We start from the raw sequence: 27,249 nt of genomic DNA, 5'->3' as shown, positions 1-27,249 counted from the left end.
ATGACCCCCTTTTTGGCTACTAATAGCAAAGGTTAAACTTTCTCAAATGCAAATCAAATAAATTGGTACCGAAAGTAAGGTTTTTTCTCGAGAAATATACCTGTGAAATATGAAAGTCCTAGCAGCAACCATTGAATATATATGGAAACGGTTGAGTTTTTCAAAAGTACTTAATAGATCAAACATCGAAGTCAAATGTTCAAAATTAATGGGCCCAAGGAAATGCCTTCTCACTAGAAATACACATGTGAAATATGAAAGCCATAGCATCGATCCTTCAAAAATTATGGCCAAGGTTAAAGTTTTCCAAAAATAGGTCAAACTGCAAGGTCAAGGTCAATGGAATACAATTGTTGGTATCCAAAGGAATGTCTTATCACAAGGAATAGACATGTAAAATATGAAAGCCCTAGCACCAACTGTTCAAAAGTTATGGCCAAGATTAAAGTTCTTCAAAAGTAGGCAATTTAAAACTCAAGGTCAAAGTGTCAAAGTTGTTGGTATCCAAAGTAAGATCTTGTCACTAGAATTTCATATTTGAAGTACAAAATCCCTAACACCAACAGTTCAAAAGTTATGGCCATGATTAATGTTTTTCAAAAGTAGGTCAAACTCCTAGGTCAAGGTCAAAGGGTCAAAGTTGTTGGTATCCAAAGGAAGATCTTGTCAAAAAATTACACATGTGAAGTTCGAAAACCCTAGCGTCAATTGTTCAAGAGTTATGGCCAAGGTTAAAATTTGGTAAAATTTTGCAAAATTGGGTTAAACTCCAAGGTCAAGGTCAATAGGTCAAATTTGATGGTGTCCAAAGAAAGGTCTTTTTACAAGGAATACACATGTGAAATATGAAAGCCATAGCTGCAACGAATCAAAAGTTATTGACAATGTTAAAGTTTTTGCAGACAAACATACAAACAGAAAACAGACAGCTAGACAGACGGACGGACGGACAGGGCAAAAACTATATATCCCCGAGTCTTCGATACGGGGGCATAAAAATACAGCAAACTGAATAAATGATTTTAATATTTTTTTTATTAATATTCCGTTTTCTCAAAAGCTTATATTTTTATGCTGTGCTATTTGAGGGTTTTTTTTTATCTTCTCGTTATCAAAACAGATACATTTGTATATTACAATTCTTTAGCATATTTAAAACAAATTAAAGTATTCTTTGCTATTTGTTTTATTTATTTCAGATATTCCTATTACACAAGGAAATCTTTTTATTTTTCCAACAGCAGAGAATTCTTCATCTTTAAAGTGTTTTCCTGGTACTAATCAAACAATGACATTAATATACCCTTCTACTAAAAATTTATATGAAGAAAAACTGATCCGAAATATACAAGCAAACAAACCAATTGTAATTAAAACATTAATTTCCTCTCGAACATCGTTAAAATGTTGGTATAAATGTTATAACACATGGTGTTCTAACAAATTTATTGTCCCCTCTGTTGCCCTTTTACAGTCACAGTATATTGTAGCCATTCCTAATTCTCCTCTGTTACAAGACAATGGGATCATTGAATGTGTTGTGGTAACCATATTTGATAACACGTCATTTGCCATTCCCCAGCTAAACTATTCCAAAGAAAATGTACCAAGACTACATCAAACGACAGTTTCTGCTTTCAATTTTGAGCAAAAAGGACCAGTTTTTATTACAGCTAGTCACGTGATTTCTGTTCAGTGTTACCGAAGAAATGGCAGCGATTATTTCATACTAAGTCTTTTACCTGCAGAAGGAATGGAATATAGTCTTACGAAGTCGGAAAAATTTAATGAAGAATTATTTATTATGGCCACAGATGATAATACCGTTTTGAATGTTACCAGCATGGATTCAGAACGTTACACTAAACATTTTTTACTTAAAACAGGAGGAAAGTTAACGCGTTTTGAGTGGAGTAATACAAACTCTTCATTATCAATAACTGCCAACAAATCAATCATTGTATTAGCCTACATTATGATCAACAATTCTCTTCGCATTGTTCCAAAGCTCGAACCTTATGGCGCAAATTTAGTGTATGTACCAGTTGCGTCACGTTCACCTATTAATCTCAGTAACTGGCCACTGCGTCGCAATATTAACATATCAAAGAGAAAATTTGTAAGTATTTAAACATCCAAAACATTTACATATTTAATTTTCCTTCTTTCATTTCAAAATAAGTGAATGAAATCTCTGTGATATTTGCCCTTAAAAAGAAAGTTGTACATCTATATTTCTTTCCCTTATTTCGATTTCTTATCTGTTCTTTTCTTTCTTTGGAATAATAATTTATTTTAATAATAAATATTAATTTGTGAACTTAATGTTTTGCTAAATTCAATTGGTACCTATATATTCTAAGTTTTTTTTTTAATTTCTAATGTGCAGCCAACTATAACATACCAAATTCCTGGGGATGGTATAGATAATGATCAGGACGGATTAACTGACGAAGAATATTGTGGTTTTCTTTGGAACGGTAAATTAATTTCATTCATTATCTATTATAAAATTATTTCCTTATTAAAATCGATGTAATACTTGTACTGTTTTATCCACAGACAACGACATTACCGACATTGATTTAGACGGATCTGTCAATGAGGATTGTAAAGGTATGAAGATATAATTATACATGTTCATGCACTCAATTATGTGTATTTACGATTTAGCACAACTGGAGCTTATTTGACACAATCATGAATTAAAATCGTATTTCTATGAATGTATATAAATATATATTATTTGAATAGATATATAGTCCTTTTATGACGTCAATTTTATTATAATTACATATCGACTTCACAGAAAAACATACATGTATCAAACGAGGTCTTTATATCTTTAAAATGGCTTTCCAGTGAAATCGATATGTCAGGATTTACAAAATTATATAGCTATTTTGCTACATTATTTTCTCTGGGACAAATAAAAGACAAAGTCATTGTTCTGTTCTAATGTTGTTTGATTCTATGATGCCAAGTACATATTAAGTTTTGATTTTCAAATCGTTCATGTATCATAAAACGGGCAACCTTTATATTTCAAAAATCCACGCAAATTTACTTGTTCATTTCTAGGGATTTTCATTTCTGGTATTCATACTTTAAATGGTATTTTTGACATTGAAGTTTGAAAAGGAAGAAAAAGAAAAACTTTTGCTTTATTTATTTTTTTTCTTTTGCTAAACCTGTAGATTAAAGGAAAGTTCTTTGAGAATGGACTTGCAGATAAAGTTTGAAGTCCATTCTGATTTTTGCGTTCTTTTGAGGGGATAAGAACATTGGACTAGGAGTGGGATATTTATGCGCCACCAAACATTTGTATATTTGTTATTTATCTTTAAGTAAACATAAAATAATTGTATCTCGACTTCATGAGATGTAATACTTTTTCACTGTAAACCTAAAATGTCATATGGAATCTCAAGAAAGCAAGACAATAGAATGCTGGTTATAGGCCTAAGATACCCAGTAAATAAAACTATATTTAAAATTTTTATTGTACTGATGAAGCAAACAAATGAATTATTAATTACAATACTTCATGATGTAATCTACAATTATAACACAGGATGCAGAGCTGGTGAAAAACTACTTCCCTTATTTGTGTGTGAAGAATGCGACTTTGGTACATTTCGAGAGAATTCTTCTAGGATCGACGAATGTATATCTTGCAACGATAGTTTCACAACTTTTTACAGAGGGAGCATCGTTTCAGAAGACTGTGTTCGTAAGTAGAGAAACACGAACAGTTAATAAGCATAAGAAGCATCAACAGAATATACTGAGTATTTTACTAAAACAAAGACTTGATAATAATCATAAAAAATTATTTAAAGACAGATTTCTTCATCTTTCAAAACAAATGTAAATTATGACCTCTGAAGCTGTTAATGTTCTTTATATATCTAAATTAAGATCAGTAGTTGGTATTTTCCCACAATCTCTTATTTTTTTACAATGATCTCTGTATTTTAGAATGTTTCTCTGTCACGGATTCGTGATCCTTCTGGACATGCAAAAACAAAAAAGTGTTTAATAAAATTGCTGTTTAAAAAAAACTGTGTTCCGGGGATTCTTATGATTTGATGGAAAGTTGAGGAAAAAAATAAAATCTTTTCCATTATAACTTTACGATCATAGGTGTAAGAATAACAAGAAAAACGGTTGAAAATCTTTGTCAATAAAGATCATTTGCCGTATACTTCATTAGTACTGTATAAATGGAATTAAGGTATCCGATTAATTTATTTTAAAGAATTCCAAAACGATTTGATAAATAGGGAAATGTAAAAGAAAATGATATTCTATTGAAATATGGCTCATTCAAATTTTTATTGAAACCGATGAGAAAAACGTGACTTTCCCTACAAAATAGAATAATTGGTAAATTTGTCACAATTGCAAGCCGTTGATTAAAACGTGTATAAATATATGAGATAGACATATGTCTTTTTTAATTTATAAAATTTTTTGTTTTAAAATAAGCCATCTGCACTGAAGGAATGGAGTTTGACAATAATAGCAAGTGTGAGCCTTGTGCGGTTGGATTCTATAAGAATGTGTCGGCAAATGACACAGAACGTGAAGTCTCTGAAAGGTTTTGGTGCACACCATGTCCAACAAAATTCACAACGTATGAAAAGGGATCCACCAATTGTATAGGTATTTGTTTTTTAAATTTTGTTATAATCATTTATTTTAAAATTATCAATATAACCTTTTTAGATATTTTTTTACTCTAAGAATTAAACTAGACATCAAGTTAAAATATTTTGATTGTTTTGATTTAACCATAGATCAAGCAAGTTTTTGAAATATAGTATGCACGAATGCATTCACTTCTTTCATCCCAGGTACATGTACATTGACATGTACGTTGGCTTTCAAAATGTAATGCCATTTGAAAATTTCCCATGAATTACCATTACGTGGAAATACTTGTGTTTGGGAAAATTCGCAAAACTAATCACGGCACAAACAATTTCGAAAGAAGGTACCATTATAAACGACAATCACAATTCGTAAATTCTTAATTTTCAGCAAATATAAGCCCCATGCAAACGCAGTGTACATGTAACACTTTGGAAATCGCAGAATGTTACCCAATAAAAGTATCCATGTTTTACAGTATTCAATGCAACATCCTGATGCATTTTTATCTCGGCAATAAAAGCTTGGCTATTCGAATTCAGTGAGCGCATTATATATATATATATATATATATATATATATATATATATATATATATATATATATATATATATATATATATATATATATATATATATATATATGGCTGAATTTTAGAAATATGTGGAGAAGGGAAAGAACTGGATACCAACACTTCTTGTCGTAGTTGTGTTATTGGATACTATAAAGATATCTCAAGCGCAAACGTATCTGCTCCTAACGAGAAACGCTGGAACTGTACAGCATGTGCACAAAATATGACGACCATGTATACTGGAAGTATGAATGAAAGTGCTTGTATAAGTAAGTGCTTCAAATGAAGTGGCGTTTTGATGAGCATTCTTTTCAGCCGAATTAACTTTATGTACCTTTATAAAGCCATAAAAGTCGCTTAAAAAGTTCAAACGTATGCAATGTTCCTTTATTCATTTTGAGAAAGATTACTTATTGTTCAATCTCATGAATTATCAATCTTCGTTAGAGCTAGCAATAATGACATTCATAATTATCCTAAGTATCAGAAATAAAGTTATACAATAATTATATCAATCTACGTAGGATGTATCATATTGCCTTATCAATATTTTATTTCATCCGAATAGAGAACATTATTTTCACAAGGGGTTGCTTTTCTCAATAGCTATTTGCAGTGAAGGAATGCAGCTAAATAATGCAACAAAGGAGTGTGAACTGTGTCCGGTTGGATACTATAAAAATTTGACAGCAGTTGATACAGATCTGGATGTCGCGGGGCGATTTTGGTGCAAGAAATGTCCAAAAGGTTTGACGACTTATACTGTCGGAACCAGCTCGGTGAAAAATTGCATAGGTAATTTATCAAATTTAATATTCGTCAGATTTGAATTAAAAAAAGAAATAATCTAGTTACTTTGTTCTTTCGCGAAAAAAAAATCCTTAACTAAAAGTGTTACAATTAGGCATACTTACGCATTGATGTCGAACTTCAGCCAAAATAAAAATTAAAAATATAAAATGGATAAATAAATCAGTTAGAAGTTAAGCACAAATTTTTTATTTATGGAAATTATCCAAATGCGACCCTATGCATTCTTTTCTGCTAGCATTCTGTTCTATTGCAATTGAGAATTGCGTTTTAAGGAATTAGAAAAAAAAAACAAAAAACACTTGAGACATGCTCACACATTTCAGGTAACACTATTCATCAAATGTACATATGATGTTACAAAATTATATCTGTCTTGTATTTTATCTAATATTAAAATTTTCTTTATCTGTTTAAACTATCAAATCATTGTACCCCAAGTTTCAATAAAGGACAGTAAAGTTTAGGATGTCTATTTATTTTCAGTTTTATAACTATCAATTAATATTTCAAGTTAACTCTTGAATGGCGCTATTTATTTTCTGTAAAACGTGTCCAGTGCATTAGATTTTACAATAAAAATTACTTATATTTTAGCTCACTGTGAAGAAAGGATGTTCTGGAATGGAAGTCTTTGCTTGCCGTGTCCTACTGGTTTTTATAAAAACACGTCTAGTAAAGACCCAGAACTTCCTCTCCATCTTAGATGGAATTGCAGCGAATGCGAACAAGGAAAAACGTCATTTACCAATGGAAACATTAATGATACATGCATCGGTATCTCTTTATCTTTTGCACTTGAAAAATATTGCTCATTTCTCAAATATGAATGACATCAGACTCTTTTAAATGCTTTGATTATTTTGAAGTCATGTTGAAATTGTAAAGATTATGAATATTATGATATTGGTTTACAGATATTTGCAAAGAAGGAGAGGAATTAAACAACAATACACTACAATGTGAGCCATGCCATGTTGGATTTTATAAAAATTTGTCTGCAAATGACACTTTTCTTGACGACAAGGACAGGTTTTGGTGCAAGTCTTGTCCTTTAGAGCAAACAACGTATGGGCGTGGTGCTACCGGATGTATTGGTAAATGTTTGAAAGTTGAACATTTCACAGTCATATTTTCCCCCGACAATCTTTGTGAAACAAGCAGGATTTAAACGATCGAATAAGTATAAAAAAATTTGAGCATTAAGCATGGTAAAAACATATATGAATTGGGATCTTTACCAGAATGAATCTGAATAGAGATTTTTTTTAAATTTCGATGACGCACTGGTGCCTTCTACATTACTACTTGATTGTAAGATCCTATATTATATATATAAAGTCTATTTTATTATTGCATGACGCTATTATCTGAAGATGAATATTGTTTGTTATCTCCATGTATTTCATTCCATCTAAGATATATCATTTCTGAAACTGCATTTCCATTACTTATATAATTGATTTATACTTCCCATGAATCATTTAAGAGATGTCTTAAAACTCTACAGGCAAGCAGATTTAGATATGTCCCTGAATTTCAGATGTATGTGGAGAAGGGAAAGAACTTGGTCCTCACAATGGTTGTCGTGAGTGTCCAGTAGGACAGTATAAAAATATCTCAAGCGCTAACACAACTGCTCCCAATGAGAAACGCTGGAACTGCACTGCCTGTGAAATCAATCGGACTACCTTATTTACTGGTAGTTTAAGTGAGGACAAATGCATACGTAAGTGCTAAAATAATAATAATAATTATTTTGTATTTTCACTAACATTAATTGAATAAAAATAAGTAAAGACTTCATAGCATGTAATCAACTTGTAATAAATTTTAAAAAAAATTAATTGTTACGACAAAAATGTGATTCATATACAGCATTTACACACAGGGAAACGTGGCTTGCATGATTTCCCTGCGAAAATGATGCAAAAACCAACCTTCAATTATCACACGAAAAGTTACTTATGTGAATATGTATATCTTTTTTGTGATTTTATATGTAATTCCTGCGATTTTCATGCAATCATATTTTCTCACGATATTAAAATCGTCCTTGTTCCTTTTGATCACTAGTACTTTTATATTCAAACGATATTCTTGCGAATTTCGTATGAAGACTGTAAAACTTTTTCACTAACTTTTTCACTGCATAGAGGATAAACAGAAAATATAAACTCAATCTGTTATTTACAAAATTTGTTAATTTTCTCAATAGTTATCTGCACAGAAGGAATGCAGCTAGATAACATATCAATGGAGTGTGAGTCGTGTCCTGTTGGGAAATATAAAAACTTGTCAGCAGTTGATACAAGCCTCAGCCTTGCTGACAGGTTTTACTGCAAACAGTGTCCTCGTAATTTGACGACTTACACCATTGAGACCACTGCAGAAGAAAACTGTATTGGTAATGGTTTATATCTTTTCTTATTGCAAATGCGTCGTTTTTATCTATCATGTTTATAATGTAGCATAAAATACATTTGACGTTATGGAACTCTTTAAATGGAGAGAGAGAGAGAGATGTTCTTTGGAAATTTTATTGCTCTCTGAAGGGCGTTCTCATGTGTCTTGACATTTTCCTTCTCAAGTATTTTGCATAAAAATGATATTTTCTTCTGCTATGAGCACTGTAAATTTGGAGATAAGGTTAATTTTCTAACAATTAAGAAAACTTAAGGACATTTTTATTATTCACTTAGAACAGGAGAGCACAATTATCCCATTTTATGTAATTTTCAATGTGAGTAATGGTTGTTTATCTGAATGACAATTATTCGAAACAGGACTAAAAAACCACCCATCAGACTACAAGAACAAAACAATCTTGATGAAAAGCACAATAGGAAGATATACTTTTAAAGGAGGAAAGGTGGGGGTAGTGTTAAATGACCCCAATACACATGATAGGCAAAATGTTTCAAAAACTTTGCACATAATGTTTAAGAATATTCCATGCCCTTTCTTATTATGTTTGGGGTCTCAAATATCAACTTTTCCCCGACATGTAATTGGTGTTATGCAAATTTAATCATTAAAAATTAGGTACATGTGTTCAGAAAAAATATAACGATATTTCAAATTCATTCAATTAAAAACCCCTAGTGAATTAAGCTTTAAATTCACTTGTGATTGTAACCGGAAGTAGAGCAGTCTAGCAAAATTCTTAGGAACTTGGAGGTGTAAAAACGTCTATTTCTTCAAGTAAAATGCATTGGGGTGGAACGAAGCAAGATATATATTGTAAGTAAAGTATATAGAGAGGAGATATCGCGTCAGGCCGTTTAAAAAAACATCCACAATACCTCAAACCAGAATTTGCCTCAAAAACAGTGTCCTACCTTTCCTTTCTTTATACATGCACATACTCAATATTTACATTAACTTCCAGTGCCCGTGATTTTATTTCCAATTTTCACATTATAGAACAATTTTATTGCTCATTTATAATATAATATTAATTTATGCAACTATATAGCTGCGTAAAGGATGACGAGCTTGGTTTATAATTTCTCCATCACAAAACACCACGGTAATCATAGCTGGTAATACAAAGTTTAATAAGAATAATACCTGCAGTTTGAAAAAAGGTGAGGGGTCTTTATTAATTATATTTTTATGCCCCCGCCATTGAATGCCGGGGCATATAGTGTTACCCTTTTCCGTCATTCTGTCCTTTCGAATTTGATCATGGTCCAATGATTTTTGACAGAGTTATCCTTCTTAAACTTAGAAAAAATAAGAAAATTTCAGTTTCCGCTCTCTAACTTTTGAAGGGATGTATGTATTAGGTTGAAATTGCATGTGCACGTATTTTACTAGAAAATTCAGGTCAAGTTGGAATTTGGTTATAGTCCGATGATTTTTGACAGAGTTATCCCTGTTGAACTTAGAAAAAAAATTTCAGAAAGAAATTTTCAGTGTTTGTAGGGATGTATGTATAAGGTTGAAAATGCATAAGCAGGTATTTTACTAGATAATATAGGTCAAGTTCGAATTTGGTAATGGTCCAATTATTTTTTACAAAGTTATCCCTCTTGAACTTAGAAAAAAGTACGAATTTTCAATTTTTGCTCTCTAACTTTTGTAGGGATGTATGTATAAGCTGGAAATTGCATGTGCAGGTATTTTACTAGAAAATAGAGGTCAATTTTGAATTTGGTCATTGTCCGATGATTTTTGACAGAGTTATCCCTCTTGAACTTAGATTGATTGATTGTATGTTGTCTTACGTACCATTCGAGACCTTTTCACTCATATAGAGACGTCACCATATACCGGTGAAGGGCTTCAAATTTTGACCTTAACTCGGCACTCAGGGCCATTGAGCAGTGAGGGATCTTTATCGTGCCAACGGCTGGCGTGACACGGGGCCTCGGTTTTCAAGGTCTCATCCAAAGGACCCGCAACTTTCACTTCAAAGTGCCGAGCGCATGGCGAAGGAACAGTTTCTACCCATTTTTTATCGACTTAAGTCCGTCGCGGCCGAGATTCTAACTCACGACCTCCCGATCACGGAGCGAGCGCGTTCTTGAACTTAGAAAAAAAAATAAGAAATTTTTAGTTTCAGCTTTCTAACTTTTGTAGGGATGTATGTAAGTTTAAAATTGCATGTGCACGTACTTTACCAGAAAATAGAGGTCAAATTTGAATTTGGTCGTGTTCCAATGATTTATGACAGAGTTATCCCTCTAGAACTTGGAAAAAATAAGAAATGTTCAGTTTCCGCATTCTTACTTTTGTAGGGATGTGTGTAAAAGGTTGAAATTGCATATGCAGGTATATTACCAGAAAATACGAGTCAAGTTTGAATAAAAATTTCAAACTAAATATTGCATTTGAAATTTTGGCTGCTTGCGGGGGCATTCGTGGCAATAACGACACATCTAGTCTTCTATAATAATAGACTACGATTAAAATGGAAAAGCTCTGCTATAAATTAGGTAGTTTGTTCGTGCATTACCAATTCTGTTTTTATTTTCGTACTAATATGACTACACCAAGTACACACACACCGAAGTCCGGTAATAATATATCTATAACTTTCATCTTTTAATCAATGATTATACCTCGGAACTAGATCATATTTCTATAGTTATTCAAAACACGTTAGGAATTAATTTCTCCAGTATTTTTCGTAAATATGCTGCATTTGTCGTTGCTAATGACACCTAAATGGTGAAGATGGTGATCGTTATCCTACGAACAATACAGACCTGTGATCAGAGCACAAAAGAAGGACCCCTGGAAATTCAAGAGCTGGGATCAATATTTGCAAACAAGGTCATTATAACGACCATAGAATTTACGAAATGCTGACTTTCATTTAGGTTGTTTAAATCCATGTAACATCTACTTATTTGTTAGTAGCCTGCATCAGTTTTAAAATATTGATGGCACTCAGAGCAGACTCTTGAGTATCGAATGTCGATAGAAAAGCTGAAGTCGTTGAAGTCGTCTAGTGTGTCATACAGCTTTGTTGTTAGTTGGCCCTTATTGTCTATAGTCAGTTAAACATCCACATATGCGTATAATCAGAGTGTTTTAACAAAGTCATTCCGCAGATGACCAATCACAAGATATAAAATTTCCTAGTTCCTTTTTCTTGAAGAGGAATAGTTGCATAAAGTGTAGAAAAGTCATACGTTTTGATGTTATTGTCTTTTCCAAAAATTCGTGATTTTGAATTTTCTAAAATTCTTTAGAATTTTTTGAAAATCCATATTTGACTTACTCCACTTCTCGATAACTCCATTAATAATGATGACAATGTGCAAATTATCATCTCTCTATCAATGAATTGTCTGTGACTTCACAGCAGTATGGCGCCGAAATCCGATTGAATTATGCATATCGCCGTATTTCAATAAACAAGGTTGTAGATAATAATGTTTTCATAAGACTTTGACTTTTAAGAGCGATTTTATTAAAACTAACTACTTAAGGAGGGATTCTTCTCTGGTTTCTGACTAGATGAAATATTCAAAGTATATTTGCTTATATGTCTTATATATTTAAACGTAAGGTATTTAAAAGATCATATTTTTCTTTCCTCTCATAATTATACAACTTTAAATATAAATGGTAAACTGAGTTTGAAATCTAGCAGGGACTATATTTTTGGCGGAACGGCAGCATATAAAATAAAATATATGGAGATAACGAACAGTATTCAAACTCAAAAGTCCATTAAACAATACAAAATAGGAGCAGAGCAAACACGGACCTCCAAACATCAGAGGTAGGATCAGGTGCCATGGAGGAGTGAGCATCCCCTTTTCTGCTTTTAAAAATTACTATAGAACAATGAATTTAGTTAAAACTTCTAAACAATCAGAGACTTAAAGGAATTTTCAAATGTAAAATTAAGAATAATGGACTGAAGTTTTAAAATATATCAAATAAATATGATTTTCCAAACTAACTACAATTTTATTAGCTTTTAAAAGCTTCCAATCTAAGTATAGGTTTGAGCAATAAATCAATTAAAAGTGTTTTTTCTCTCTTAGTAAACGGTCAAAACTTTTTTTTGAATCATTTTGTATCTTTATACGACTACTTTACCATATGTGAAAATAGGAAAAATTTAAATATACGACGCGTAGAAAGATAACTAATATATCCTAAAAATTTAAGAAAAAATTAAGGAAATTCGGATTAGCCAATATCAATTTTAGTTAAATTATTTATGTCAATTTGGTAATATCATCTGATAGACCCTACATGGCAATATCCGATGACCGCAGAAACCGAGGTCTCGTGTTGCAGTAGGTGCTGGCACAAAAAAGATCCATCGCTGCTCAAAGGCCGTAAGTGCCGAGTACAGGTCTAACTTTGCAGCCCTCCACCAGCAAGTGGTGGCGTCTCCATATGAGTGAAAAATTCTAGAAGGGTCGTTAAACAAACAAACAAGCAAACACAAACTTTTACTTGGTGTTTACTTACATATAAATATAAGTAAGCATTGTATATTTATGCCTAGACGAAGAATGCTTATGTTCTAAGGACAGGGTCATTGAGGTTCATTTTTGGATATAATGAACAGTTCTGTTGGTTTTATTTTAAAATAGACCTTAAAAACTATTGAAGTTTTAATTCCCTGCTATAAACATTAATAATTTATCAAAGATTCTTAAATTTCATAAACAGTAAATACTTACACGAAATTTAATACTTACATGTATATACTATAATAAACAGCTTGAAGCTTACATTACCATCATATCTTTATTTATATACAGTCAAATTCTGCGAATAAAAAATGTACCCGTATTGAAAAATTCTCCGCGAATTATTTTTTTGTCATTACTTACTTCGTTGCTTTAATTTGCAAATGTAGGTGTTTCTACTGTGCACTGTCCCACTTTGATTTGCCAGTAGATCTAATTTAAATCTAAAATATAATACATCCTTCAATCTTATCTCAGAATGTCGACGAGCTAAATAACTTGAAAAAGGTGAAGAAACCGAACAGTGATCGATCAAAAAAACCTACAAATAATAAAAAAAATCTGTGAACAAAGCATAAAGAAAATTCCTAGGGTGGGATCAGGTGTCCAAGCATTCTCTGTCGACCGGTCACACCCGCCATGAGCCCAATGTATTGATCAGGTAGACGGATTAATCCGTAATCAAATTTAGTATAAAAACAAAGGCCTAACAATTGGTAAAAATATGTCAGTCAAAATAAGACCCATTGATATTATATTTGCAAACAAGGTCATTATAACGACCATAGAATTTACGAGATGATGACTTTAAACGAGGTTGTTCAAATCTTTGCAACAACAACTTAATTATCTATCAGTATATCTATCAGTAACCTGCCTCGGTTGAATACAGTACCAAGTATACATGTAATATTTTTTTTTAAATCTCTTCTAGAACACTTCATACAAATTTTGAAATATATACATATTGCAAAAGCTACTAGTACCAGCAAATATCGATGCAAAATTGGATAATTTTCTTAATCTTTCAGCCCATTGTGAAGAGAGAAAGTTCTTAAATGGAAGTGTTTGTTCGTGGTGTCCTATTGGCTCATATAAAAACACCTCAAGTGAAGACCCTAAGCTCCCTGCTCATCTGAGATGGAATTGCACCAAGTGTGATCAAAACAAAACTTCATTAAGCAACGAAAATTCTGACTTTACTTGCGTTGGTAATATTGTACAAATTTTCCCATGAAAGATATATTGCACTGCTTTCAGTTGCGATAAAAAATTATGATAGAAATATATCTTCATGAAAAAAATAATAAATGCTGACATTTAAAATTGTTGCGTTAGTTTAATATTGGAAAAAAAATAAAATTTAGAAATTTTGTTAAAGATATCTGCACTGAAGGAACAGAACTGAACAACGAGACCTTGATGTGTGAACCATGTGCTGTCGGATTCTACAAAAATCTGTCTGCAAGTGACACTTCTCTTACGGACGACGAGAGATTTTGGTGCAAGAAGTGTCCCGCAGACTATACAACTTATAGCAAAGGATCTTTCCAATGTATTGGTAATTCCTTCAGATTTTTCATTTTTCACTTATCCTATACTCTAACACGGTGTAATGACATTATTTAAAACAAAAACAAGAATATAATTCAAACAATTTAATTGTACATTGGGTATTAAACCCTTAGACTCTTTAGACTCTTCAGGATCACTTACCATAGGACATCTCTTGAAAAATATTTTTATTTAAATAAAGAGGATTATATAAAAAATGTACATCTAACATTTTTTTTTATTTGAATTTATTTGAATTTTTTCTGATATTCATTGTAATCATAAAAACTTCATAGTTAAGAACCATAGATATAATGAACTCATAAGTATAAAAAACCTACGTATGACATTATAGATATAATTGAACAATCAATTTGCCTCATATTGAGAATTATTTTTTTTTCTTTTCTCTCTCTCTCTCTCTCGTGTTTTGAATTTGAAGGGAATCATAATGTTCTTTCTCTTAGACCAGATGCATTTTTCTCATACAATTTCAGATGAAAGAAAATGTATCATTAATTGTTCTAGAAAATCTTCTTATTTGCGTTTTCTATGATTGAGTGATAAAAAAAAAACACTGATAATTTATTTAACTATGATTCTGATTGTATTATGTTGGTAGAATCTGTATTTCATGCATTGTGAGATTGTTAAAACACATATATTACCTTTTTTTCTTAAAAGTTAGAAGTTAGATTTATTCAAATAAGTACGAAACACCCATAAAAAAAATCTGTTTTAACTAATTTCTTATAAGTACACTAGAAAAAAAGTATAATATCACTATAATATCAATATTGAGTAATCTTCATAATGAATTTAATAACCTGTGACATGCTTTTTTGCCATATTTTATAAAGAAAAATAGAAAAACCTATATTAGTCATTCGACAACATACTTTTAGAATATGTTTATGCTATCTACATGCGACATAACAGTCTGTTTTTAAATGCAAAGTGACTTTTTGATTCATTTACAGTAGAGACCTGATATTTGGACATATTTATAAGATGTCTCCATTCTTTATACACAATAAAGGTCAAGGTCATATCTAGAGATCAAAAGTCAAATATTGTGACGTTATCTACTGATTCTTTTAATTTTTTGCATTGAATATTTTTTTTTTCAAATCGGCAAAATATCTGAATTTGTTGGTTTAATGTTCCCGATTTTGACACATTTTAATCTGGGTTCCATTTCAATGAATCTGTTGGATTTTTGTTAAAACTGAATTATATATTTTCTCTTAAGAAAAAAGTGTAGCATACTTGCATGTGAATTTTCAATTCCTGGGCTATGTATGTTCTATTTATTCGTCACATTTTACTTAAACATACCGATATGAATATAATTTACTGAAATTTAGTAACAGAAAGGTTTTATTTATTAAAAGCTTCACACGAATTTGCAATAGATCAATCGGTAATTTAAAAAATATGCATATTCTAAAGTACAATGTCTGATTTCAATATCTTCTTACAGAATTGGCATATTTCAAACTACATGTATGTGGGCCAAAAATGCACAATTGAATTTCTTTCAAATTACATATAAAGAGAGATTTTGTATCCTAGAACAAAATTTCAAAGTTTCAAAAAAAATCGAATTTAAGAAAAAAATTGGCCTACCTGTTGTGTTCTACTTTAATTTTGTAGGACACTGTAAGGAAGGAATGTATCTCAATGGAAGTAGTTGTTTCCCTTGTCCTGTTGGATCGTATAAAAAGGACTCAAGTGAAAAGACGACTCTATCTTTAGATCTACGGTGGAACTGTCGTCAATGTCCTACAAACTTTACAACGTTCAGTAATGGGACTATTAATGATACTTGTATAGGTAAGTGTATAAATATGGTGATCAAGATATAAAATTTCAAGAAGGCTTTAACTTAAGGAACCAAAGATCTAAAAGTAGCTTTCTATCTCCTTCCAAATGAAAGTTAATTTATTCAACACACAGCATGCACTCATATTTGCTTTCATGTAAGTTTTGGTTTTAATGGTAAGACAATAAGGGCAAAAAAGATTCTTTTTGAAGAAAATGATTTGAGAGAAAATAAAGTATCTCATATTTTTATTTTAAATTGGAAACTTCGATTACACCAGATTCTACCTGTTTTTTTTTATCAGATTGTGCCATCAATATAATGAACAAAACGATGTTGTTTGAAAAATCTTGTGCCTTTTAATTCCTGCTTGAAGCGATAAATGGATTGATGTTCTAATATAAAAATCTTTTCATATACCTGCTTATTTTTATAGAATGGCCAGACATTAAACGATTCAGAAGAAATTTATTTGCTGATGTCACTTTACAGGCGAGTTGAAAGCAATTTCAATTTGCCCCAAATCGACCCCAGAAAGTTAAATTGCTCAACCATATATATACAAATTTAGGGGACAACCTAACAAAATTTCCTTGACAAGCCAAAAATGGTTCTAAGGCATTATTATTTTGGGAGCTCAAACATGTTAGCTTTATAAGTTAAAACGTGTTTGTACGAACACTGATATAACAAATTCAGATTTTTTTCAAGATGATTTCTATATTATTCTTACGCAAAACATTGACCCTCTGTTGTGCCCCCAACCCTGAGGGGTCATTATTTGTACGAACTTAATTTTACAATACCTAAGGTTGCTTCTGTATAAAAAAGACTTATAATGGCTTCGTTGTTCTTTAGAAGATTTCAAAGATATTTCCTATGTAACCATGGTACAATCAGGTTCTTACAAGGGTTATATAGATTTTCCTTTTACTCAGTCTGTGTTAATGATTGGAATGATTATTAAGACAGCTCTGTCTTAGGGTATATCATACAGTACTTAAATTTTCTCTTATCTAGAGATGGGGACTGGGTAAGGTACTACTCGCACTATATTTCTTCCCTAGGTTCACATTGATAGATAAGAACCAGTTTTCTCAATCTTCTTTAGATTTACTACACCCAGAGCTTAAGATCAATTCTCTAGGATACTTGCCGCTGGTGTTTATAACTTTTATACTTTTATTTTGCTCTTACCCTTAAGGTTTTCCATCCTCTATCCTTCAATTTCCACTACATACATAATACTCTGATTATTGATTTAAAGCATTTTACAGTAGAAAAAGATTTACCAAGAGAAAGTTTCAAAAATGTAATTAACTAAGCAGTAAGTACTTAACAAAGATTGCATTGAAGTCTATGGAGCAATTTTTTAGAAAATAAAAATTCAAATAATAAGAATATCAATAAATGCTCTAGTGGTAAAATGCACTAAAACACATTAGAAATAGAATGACAATTGAAAGCGATTTATTTTTTTTACCGGATAAGAATTTTAATATTGATTTTTTTATTATTTAAAATCAGAGGGAGATAACTTTTACCATAATTCAAGGTCATAAATTAGGACACATCCCACCTGAACATGCTGATAGTAATAAATGGGAATTATGTCTAAATTTTCTTAGTATTCAACACCTACCATCTGTTATGTATTCAATTTCATTGAATCTTTTGCTACTAGGATGGAATACCTTAACTTCTTTATTCTGAATCTTCGTCCAACTTCTACAGCTACCTTCTGAATGCCTGACTTTTCCAAAGATTTTCCTTATATACCCTTAGGCTAGTCCATTCCAAGGGTTGTCAGGTCATTCCACTATTTGAAATCTTCAATGCAATTTTCTCAAATGTCCCTTAACCATTACACCTATATATTCCTATGTTAACTTAAACCCATGTTGTGGCCCCGTCCTACCTCCAGGGGTCATGATTTGAACGAATTTGAATAAAGACTACAGTACCTGGGATACTTCTCTATTAATATGTCTTATAATGGCTTAGCTGTTCTTGAGAAGAAGATTTTTAAAGATATTTCCTATGTACTCCAATGGTAAACTTTGATCCCCTGTTGTGGCTCTGCCCTTCCCCAGGGAATCATGATTGGAACAAACTTGAATCTACACTACCTGAGGATACTTCTGTAATAATATGACTAATCATGGCCTTGCTGTTCTCGAGAAGATTTTTAAAGGCGTAATGTAGATTTAAAAGGGAAGAGGACCGGAGTTCTGTATCCGTCCATAATAATAGAATACATAATTTTAATGGTTTAGATATGTCATAAGGCCCTTCTTTTTTTCTTTTTGCAGTAATTTTAGCATTCGATTTAAGTGAAGAAATAAACTACTTATTCAGCATATGACTTTTGTAAGATTTAATTGGTTACTGCTGGAAAAAAAATGAACGAAGCCCCACTAAAAATAGAGCAGGACTCTATTCCAGAAACAATCTCAAGTGTTATCAAAACTGTTGCATGCAACTGATGTTTACTCAGTGTACATGCTGCAACTTATTGCAGTGTGTACCGGCCTTGAAACATCAATTCGTAGTATACAGTTCTTGATCACTATTGGATATAAAAAGATATCATTGTCTTTAAAAACAGATTTTATAAACAATTTACCAAATGAAAATAGTTAGATCTACTTCTTGAAATTTGAAATTGAAATTTCATGGTGCACAAGCATCTGAACACCTAGTATCACTACTATCTGCATTTCTTTGTTTAAAAGGCGACGATGTAAAACAATCATCTCAATTCTATTGCAATATACTTCTTTGAAAAAATATACACTTTAATAAAGGAACCTGTTGGTACAGCGCCTCCAAAAATCATTTTGCTTCCATTTTAAATAATAGTTACGTAATGCCATGGGGATACCAAAATCAAGCGATTCTTGTGCCTATGGCCCTAAAGTTCATTTCATAAGATAACTGACGACAGTATTACATTCAACTGACGGCTAATATTTACAATTATTATATAGTCTATTTATAGTACCTCCATAATCTATACAAATGCCAACGGTTCATTACACTACATATTCACTTGATTTGAGGCCATATTCACCGGAGGGTCAGTGCGCGTGCAGCGGTGATTGCGACGTCAGAAACGACACCAATGTTGTAAACAAAGGTTGCAACGACAGGAGCCAGCTGTGTATCTGAAAAGGAAAAACGATAGACAAGACTATCGCAGGATTATTATCTAAACATTTCGAAGGGAAATGATGTCTTACACATTACGAAAGGAAAACCTTGCAATCTGGACATCTTTTAATCTTTCTGCGACAGAAAGTTCGTTAATGAAAATGTTATCATCATGCAGCCTTCAATGTCCTATTTATTCGAATCAGGACTATATAATGAAACAATTATGGACTCTTTTGTTGGTAAATGTGGTATGATATAAACCAGAAAAATATCAATATTTACATCCATTTTCTTTATAAACCCCCTTTTTGTACTGCAAAAATGTAACTATGTTTACCAGACAACGAATGTCGACTACTAATGTTCAATATTTTCTTGTCCAACATTCTTTATATATGTACTTGTTGCATCTTGTCATTAACTTGCCAGTGTAAGGAACACTGAAAAATAAGCACAGAAAAAGATAAACAATACAAACGACACATCTCAGCTTTTTAACTTACTATACCGGCCGGGAATAAATTATATTGCAATGTCCAATAGACACCTCCTACTCCCACTCCAAGGATGTTCTTTATATTCCTTGTTACAAATTTATGGATCATACGTAAAAAACGAAAATAAACTTTTTAAAAAAATTTTATCGTCCTTCTGGGTGTAAATTGTAAAAATATCAAAACACGAAAAATGGTAGTGAATTTTAGATTGTTAAGCGTAAACTTTCTAAAAAGAGATAGATTAAAAAACTCAAAAGTTTAAAATACAAAAATTGGTTTTGGAATCTTGAATTTTTGATATTTAAAGTTAAAGTCTAAGAATTCAAAATTTTAAAAAGTATTTGAAAGTTTAATAAATTGGATTTTGAGCCAAGATATCAAATTTCAAATCAATTTGAGTTTTTAAAGATTAGAAGTTTGAAGTAAAATATTAAAATTTTAAAACTAATTTCAGAAATTTGAATTGTTAAGTGTTACATGGACCGATTCCCGACCAAATTCTTTACAAATCGTTTTAAAATATCTCGAAAATACCTCCGTATATTTCTCGGTAATGGTATCTATTATATATATATATACATAGGTCGCCCTATAGTTAGCGCAATTGGACACCCCACGGAGAAAATTTCAGAATACGTTGATTTACATCTCCGTCTACACGTAGAGAATTTGCCTTCCTATCTCAAGGACACCACGGACTACATGAACAAGACGCCCTCTACTGGCCTTCCAGATCATACCATTCTCGTGACTATGGACGTCACATCTTTGTACACCAATATTCCGCACGATGAGGGTATCGAAGCCTGTAGAGAAGTCTGGGATAGTAGATCCATACGAATTCCTTCTACCGAGTCCCTTGCCAAGCTCCTTGAACATGTTCTCAAGTATAACAACTTCATGTTTAATGGAGAACATTACCTGCAGGTTAATGGCACTGCTATGGGTACGAAAATGGCACCATCTTATGCCAATATTTTCATGGGCAGACTTGAACGCAACTTGCTACTTCAAGCACCATTTAGGCCCCTTAGCTAGTTGCGTTTTTACAGTAGACGTATCTAAATCGAAAAACATATTTCTAGATACTACATCTACCCTGACTGATGGTGAAATCGAGTTCAGTCTCCACACGAAACCCACAGATGCCCATCTGTATCTTATGCCAACTAGTTGTCATCCCCCACACACATTTAAGGGTGTGCCTAAGGGTCTAGCCACCAGAATTTGGCGCATCTGTTCATCCCCTGCCTTATATCAGGAACAAAGCGGTCTCCTCAAGTCCCACTTATGCAAGAGAGGCTACAATGCCCGCACCTTACAAACTGCTATTGATGAGATGGCGGGACATGACAGGCAAAACCTATTACGCTACAAGGAAAAAGACAATAGCGGCAGGGTCCCTGTGGTAACCACATACCATCCCGTCCTTAAGAACCTCAGTGGTATCCTTCAAAAGAATCTGCCAATTCTCCACTCAAATAAACGAATGGCAGAGGTCTTTAAGGAGCCTACAGACGCCTGAGGAACCTAAAGGACATGGTAGTAAGAACCAGATTGGACAATCCATTACCTAACGGGGGCTTTAAAACTTACTCTGACAGAAGATGTCTTCTCTGTAAGCACAGCTCTGACACAGACAGCTTTAACACCCCGTTACAGGCCGTAGCTACAAAATACTAGGGAATTTGTCCTGTCAAACAGACAACTGCATTTATCTCATCAGTTGCAAAGTTTGCTCCAAACAGTATGTTGGTGAAACAGGAGATCTCCGCAGGAGAGTCAATAATCGCCGTTCTACCATTAGGACCAAAAAACTCAATGAACCCGTTGGGGAACATTTCAACCTTGAAGGTCACAAATGGGAGGACATGACAATAGTGGTTATTGACCATAATCCAAGATGGACAGACGCTCAGAGAAAAGGCAAGGAAAAGTTCTGGATGCACAGGCTGAAGTCATTCCGCCCTAATGGTATTAACAAACTAAATGACTTCACCAGGATGAACGTGAACTAGACCCAATCCCGGATTGTAACAAACAAGATCATTCTCTCCATTTAGTGTAAACTTTACCGTTAATTCGCATTAGCAATTCTGGAACGACCTACCCAGATATTTACAGGTTACATTTTTGTTTATTTCTTTTATCCGATTTCCAAATTTATAATATATCCAAATTCATATTTTAAAATTGCCCTTCCATATCATCTTTCTTTAATTTCTTTTTATCATGTATAGTTACGCTATTTTGAGAGAATAAGACAATGTACGATTTACTGCTTGGTCGTAATTAATTAGCGATAATTAATTCGTTCAATTATGTAAATCACACTTCACCAGAGTACACCCGATAGAACGGACGCAATTCATAGCGCTCCGGATTTCTTTGTTCACAACTGTTTATAAACTTCAAATTAAATATGTAACACTGTAAATATTTAGTGTTTAGTAGTTTAGTAGTAGTGCTAGTTGTTTTTGTTTCTCCATTTCCTTTGTTTTTATGACTTCTTAACTTTTTTTTCTTTGTCCTGAGGAAGTGACAGGTCGTCCCGAAAATTTGACAATTATTATTGTTCGTGTCGTTGGTCATTTTTAGTGCTTATATATATATATATATATATATATATATATATATATATATATATATATATATATATATATATATATATATATATATATATATATATATATATATATATATATATATATACAGTAAAACTTGTTGAATCCGGATGTTGTGCATTCCGTCATGTTGTTCAGTCCGGCGTAATATTTTAGTCCCTTGAATTTTCTTTATAATTTATGTTTAATAAATGTTCTTCAATCCGGATCTTGCCTATTCTGTAAACCGGCCGCTATTTAAAGAACTAACTGCTCATAATTAGTACAAATTATCTCCTCTAATCCGACCACTTATCTTTACCTGTGCCCGCTGGTCATTATAGAAGTCTCGCGTGAGGTAATTATTGTCCCGTTAATGATCTAACCTGTATCGACAGTTTAGATTTTAACAAACGTGATTAAAAAAATCATTAATGGCTCAAATATGGCGAGAAAACTCGCAAAAGAACGAGTGATAGTGATGGTTGCATATAAATGTCTGTAGAAAACTTGGAGACTTATTTATGACCTTTCTACTTTGGTTTTGCGTGCACGACGTGCAATTCGAATTACTTCCCTTTGTATCGCTAGTTTACAACGACCATAACGACAGAAGATTTTGGTTCAATATTCAATTATTCATTATAACATTTGAAAATAACAAATACAGTGTCTAAATATTCAAACATATTAATTCTAAAAGAAAGAAATTAATTAGGAATCTATCCCTAACAAAATAATATTTACATCTTCGATGAGGTTTTGGAGCGTGTTTAAAACATTTAACGATTTTTCAAATTCAATAAATGACCAAGAGATATTATAATTTGTTACTGAATAAAAAAAAAACTTCAACAGAAATGAAAATTCTGAAAAACAAACAGAGTTAAAAACAAACGGAAATAGACGATTTTTTTTAAGTGAAACGTAAAAAATGACACATTTGATCAAGTATTTATTTACCACTCTTTGTTTATATAGACTATGTAATTTTTAACTTGCCATAACGGTTCAATTTTCTCCAATCCGGATGTTGTCTAATCCGGCCAAAAATTTTGGAACCACTGGTCGCCGGATTAGACAAGTTTTACTGTATATATATATATATATATATATATATATATATATATATATATATATATATATATATATATATATATATATATATATATATATATATATATATATATATATATATATATGGTATGGTTGGAAGTGCTCAAAACGACTTTAAAGGTCTAACTGAGCATGTAGAAATCATACCTGAAAGTTTCAATGAAAAAAATTCATTTTTTGGACAACAAAGACATTAAAAATAAGAAACAGTAGAATCATTTTAAGGTCTTCCGTGGAGACGAAAGATCTTAATAATAATAATTATAATAATAATAATGATAATAAACATTAGAATCACATAAAGACGAAAGAGCTTAATGATTAAATTATAGTTTTATTTTTTCTTTTAATTTTTTTTCCAGAACACTGTGTAGAAGGACAGTATTTGTTAAATGGAACTTGCCTGCCATGCCAAATAGGATTTTACAAAAATACATCAAGCAATAATATCTCCCTTCACGAAGATCTTAGATGGAACTGTACTCGATGTCCGAAGGGATACACTACTTTGTCGACAGGGTCTAGCAATTGTACAAGTATGATTGCATCAGCTTGCAATCATCACAGCCAACGCATATAGATCTTTTTCTTAATTCTGTTGTTGATTCAATTGAGCAAACCTTCATTGGCCAAAAATAGAATGTTTACACCGTATAAGCAGAAATTTTAGCGAGGATTCAATTTTGGCATTTTTAGCGATGATATTGAGATGGTTAATAAAAATTATTCCGCAGTAGATGTAACCATTATCTTTCTATGCAATATTTATATCGCTAAAATTTCTTCTCCCTAAAATCAAATACTGATTTTTAGGACAAATTGCTAAATTTGCATCTCGCTAAAATTTCAACTTATACGGTATTCCCTATGAAACTTTTTCTCCTTTTTCTTCCCTACTTCCTTCTTTTGTACTTTATTTTCGAAATAAAAATAACACATTGCTTCCCATTAATTCTTTCAGTTTAGTTACTAGTAATGTTAACGGCAGGGATTTACTGCTGATATATGATGCTGTTTATGCTAGCTATTTTAAATAGCTTTCTGATTTTTCTTGAACGTGCATTTATAGTAGTTTATGCTACAGAAAATATTCTCTATAGTGTACATATATCAGCGATCAATCCATATTTGTTCTATTACTATTTATATCTCTGTTGTTTTTCAATTATGAAGCTGTGTTTTTATTCATGCGTAGAATTATGCAAGAAAGGAGAGGAATTCAATGGGACGACAGGATTATGTCAACCTTGTGCCGTTGGATTTTACAAGAATATAAGTGGTAATCAGCTTAGTTGCTATCAGTGTCCTGAAAATCATACGACAAGAGCCACCGGTAAATCATCTTTAAAAGACTGCAAACGCGGTAAGAAATATTTATTTTTTAAATCCTTCCTCGACTGCACTTTACAATGAACTACTCAGAATGTTAAAGAAATGTCAGATTTGGAAATTTGTATGACTTTATTGTTTGCTGTTTTATTCGTCATATTCTAGATTAAAACTATTTAACCTTGTTTTCAAAACTACACTGCTAAATTTGGGATTACAAAACATTTCTAACGTTAAAACTTTAAAGTAAGAAGATTTTTGTCAAATTTTTTCACCTGCTATATTAGTTGCTATTATCAGAAATGTAGAAATCGTACACTATTTTAGTGCGAGAAAAAAGTTTGGATTGTAACATTTTAAAGGTTTAACACTACTTTGTATTTTCATTGTTGTAGATAAACACAACTATTCCCTTGTCTAATCCAGAACATATTTCCAGCAATTTGTTCATATGCATGAAAACAACTTATTTAATGTAAAGTATAAAAATGGCATTTCATGAAAATTTTCTTGAAAATCACTCAAAATGCAGGCAAACGAAAGTAAAGACAAAAGTATCTCCATTTAGTTCATGTAAGCAAATACAACTAGAAAAAAAATAACTCTGATAACGCTAGAATGGATAAAGGGAATGAAAGTTGGTGGAGAGTGAAACAAAGATAAATGTCTAGACTAAGTCTAATTTTAATCTACAAGTCAGTAGAGGATAGGATTTGTTAGCTCCTTATGTTTTGACAACTGTCTGGCTAGATAAACAATAAATAATGTATAAGATGTATGATGTCCGTAAATTACAGAGTAAATAAATATGAAAATATACCAAAAGGGACAAAGAACAAAAAATAAAATAAAATGTTTTATGTATTTCAGCTAAATGTCAATGTCCATGTGACAGAGTTCATAAGATAAAAAATTACACAAGTGAAGAACTGGGAGAAGTCATAGAACAGATGAAGAAGGAACTTACCGTCAACAGGGAACAACTGTCCAATAACGTCAGAAAAAGAATCAGTATAATGGACAGACGCCCATCAGCTACGTCACTTGGATCAATTGGCATCGTCATTATCACCTTTATTTTTGCCGTTCTGATTGCATTTGATATTGTGACCTTGAAAGAACATATTTCTATGTTTTTTCATAGTATTGTGGAATGTTTTCAAAGAAATTAGATGTGAAATTGAGTAGTTGAGGATTAAACTAAAATCTCACGATAGGCTAAAGATTATAATATCCTTTGCATTCCTCGGTAAATAAATAAAGGGTGTGATCTTGGTAATTGGGTGATGACATTTAAATAGGCAATAATATACTTTTTTACAATTTAAAAATTTCTCAATGTATTTCACAGATGCATGTAGAAAGGCATAAGCATTTGGAGGGATTGCCACCAACTAAAAATATATAAAGTCTTCGTAGGATAAGGATAATTTAATTATATTTTCATCAATTTGATTTTGCTTGTTCAGTTTGTATCCCATCCTTATAACTCAGAGCAATCAATGTTATTTGCTAGCAATCAATGTTATTTGCTAGTTTCCGATTAGAACGAAAAACACTTAATATAAGATTTATGATGATGTTGTTTATAATCTTGTAAACCTTGCCTTAACATGTGTACTTACGACGAAAAAATGAGCTGAGAATTTGTGAGTTATGTGAAACTTCTCCATAATGCATCTTATAAGGAAATGGATTGATTGTATATTGTTGAACGTCCAACTCGAGAATTTTTCACTCATATGGAGACGCCACCACTTGCCTGTGGAGGGCTACAAATTTTGACATATACTAAGCACTTATGGCCATTGAGCAGTGAGGGATCTTTTTCGTGCCAGTACCTACTGCGACACGGGACCTCGGTTTATACAGTCTCATCCGAAGGACTGGTCTCCGCGTCCCGCAGTGGGATTCGAACCCGCGACGTAAGGATCAACTAAATACTCCGCGACTCTAGAGCAGACGCTCTAACCACTGCGCCACGCGGGCTACAATATAAGGAAATGGAAATGGAAATGCTTTCCCTCGGTACATTATGATATTTTTTTTTACCACAAAAACTCTGTTTATGAAAGCCATAAAATACATGTTAGAAATGAAATTTTTGCTGCAATTCTATATATTGCACTAAATTGTATACAGATGAGTAGATTTCTATTTTTATAGTTTCTTATATTTT

At 32.1% G+C, this 27,249-nt stretch overlaps 1 protein-coding gene across 1 annotated transcript; it reads left to right on the top strand.

Moving 5' to 3' along the window:
• Positions 1 to 1,288: 1,288 nt before the first annotated feature.
• LOC133190584 (uncharacterized) lies at positions 1,289 to 26,812 on the top strand. The gene is made up of 8 exons (XM_061326282.1): positions 1,289 to 2,119; positions 2,390 to 2,480; positions 2,563 to 2,616; positions 3,575 to 3,733; positions 5,837 to 6,025; positions 24,104 to 24,277; positions 24,937 to 25,104; positions 25,941 to 26,812. Exons 1-8 carry the CDS (start codon positions 1,289 to 1,291, stop codon positions 26,240 to 26,242), a joined length of 1,968 nt encoding a protein of 655 aa, XP_061182266.1. The 3' UTR covers positions 26,243 to 26,812.
• Positions 26,813 to 27,249: the final 437 nt, after the last annotated feature.

Source organism: Saccostrea echinata, unplaced genomic scaffold, assembly GCF_033153115.1.
Source record: "Saccostrea echinata isolate AGI-Se365-2 ecotype Australia unplaced genomic scaffold, CSIRO_AGI_Sech_v1 ptg000022l, whole genome shotgun sequence".
NCBI lineage: Eukaryota > Metazoa > Mollusca > Bivalvia > Ostreida > Ostreidae > Saccostrea > Saccostrea echinata.
This window is presented reverse-complemented; position numbering and strand designations above follow the sequence as displayed.

What these genes read in the sequence shown, in the direction of transcription:
- LOC133190584 (XM_061326282.1), top strand. Translation starts at nt 1,289, where the DNA reads ATGACATTAATATACCCTTCTACTAAAAATTTATATGAAGAAAAACTG. An exon ending in ACATATCAAAGAGAAAATTT is followed by an intron (nt 2,120 to 2,389) that starts GTAAGTATTTAA and finishes TCTAATGTGCAG; the next exon opens with CCAACTATAACATACCAAAT. An exon ending in CGTTTCAGAAGACTGTGTTC is followed by an intron (nt 3,734 to 5,836) that starts GTAAGTAGAGAA and finishes TTTTCTCAATAG; the next exon opens with CTATTTGCAGTGAAGGAATG.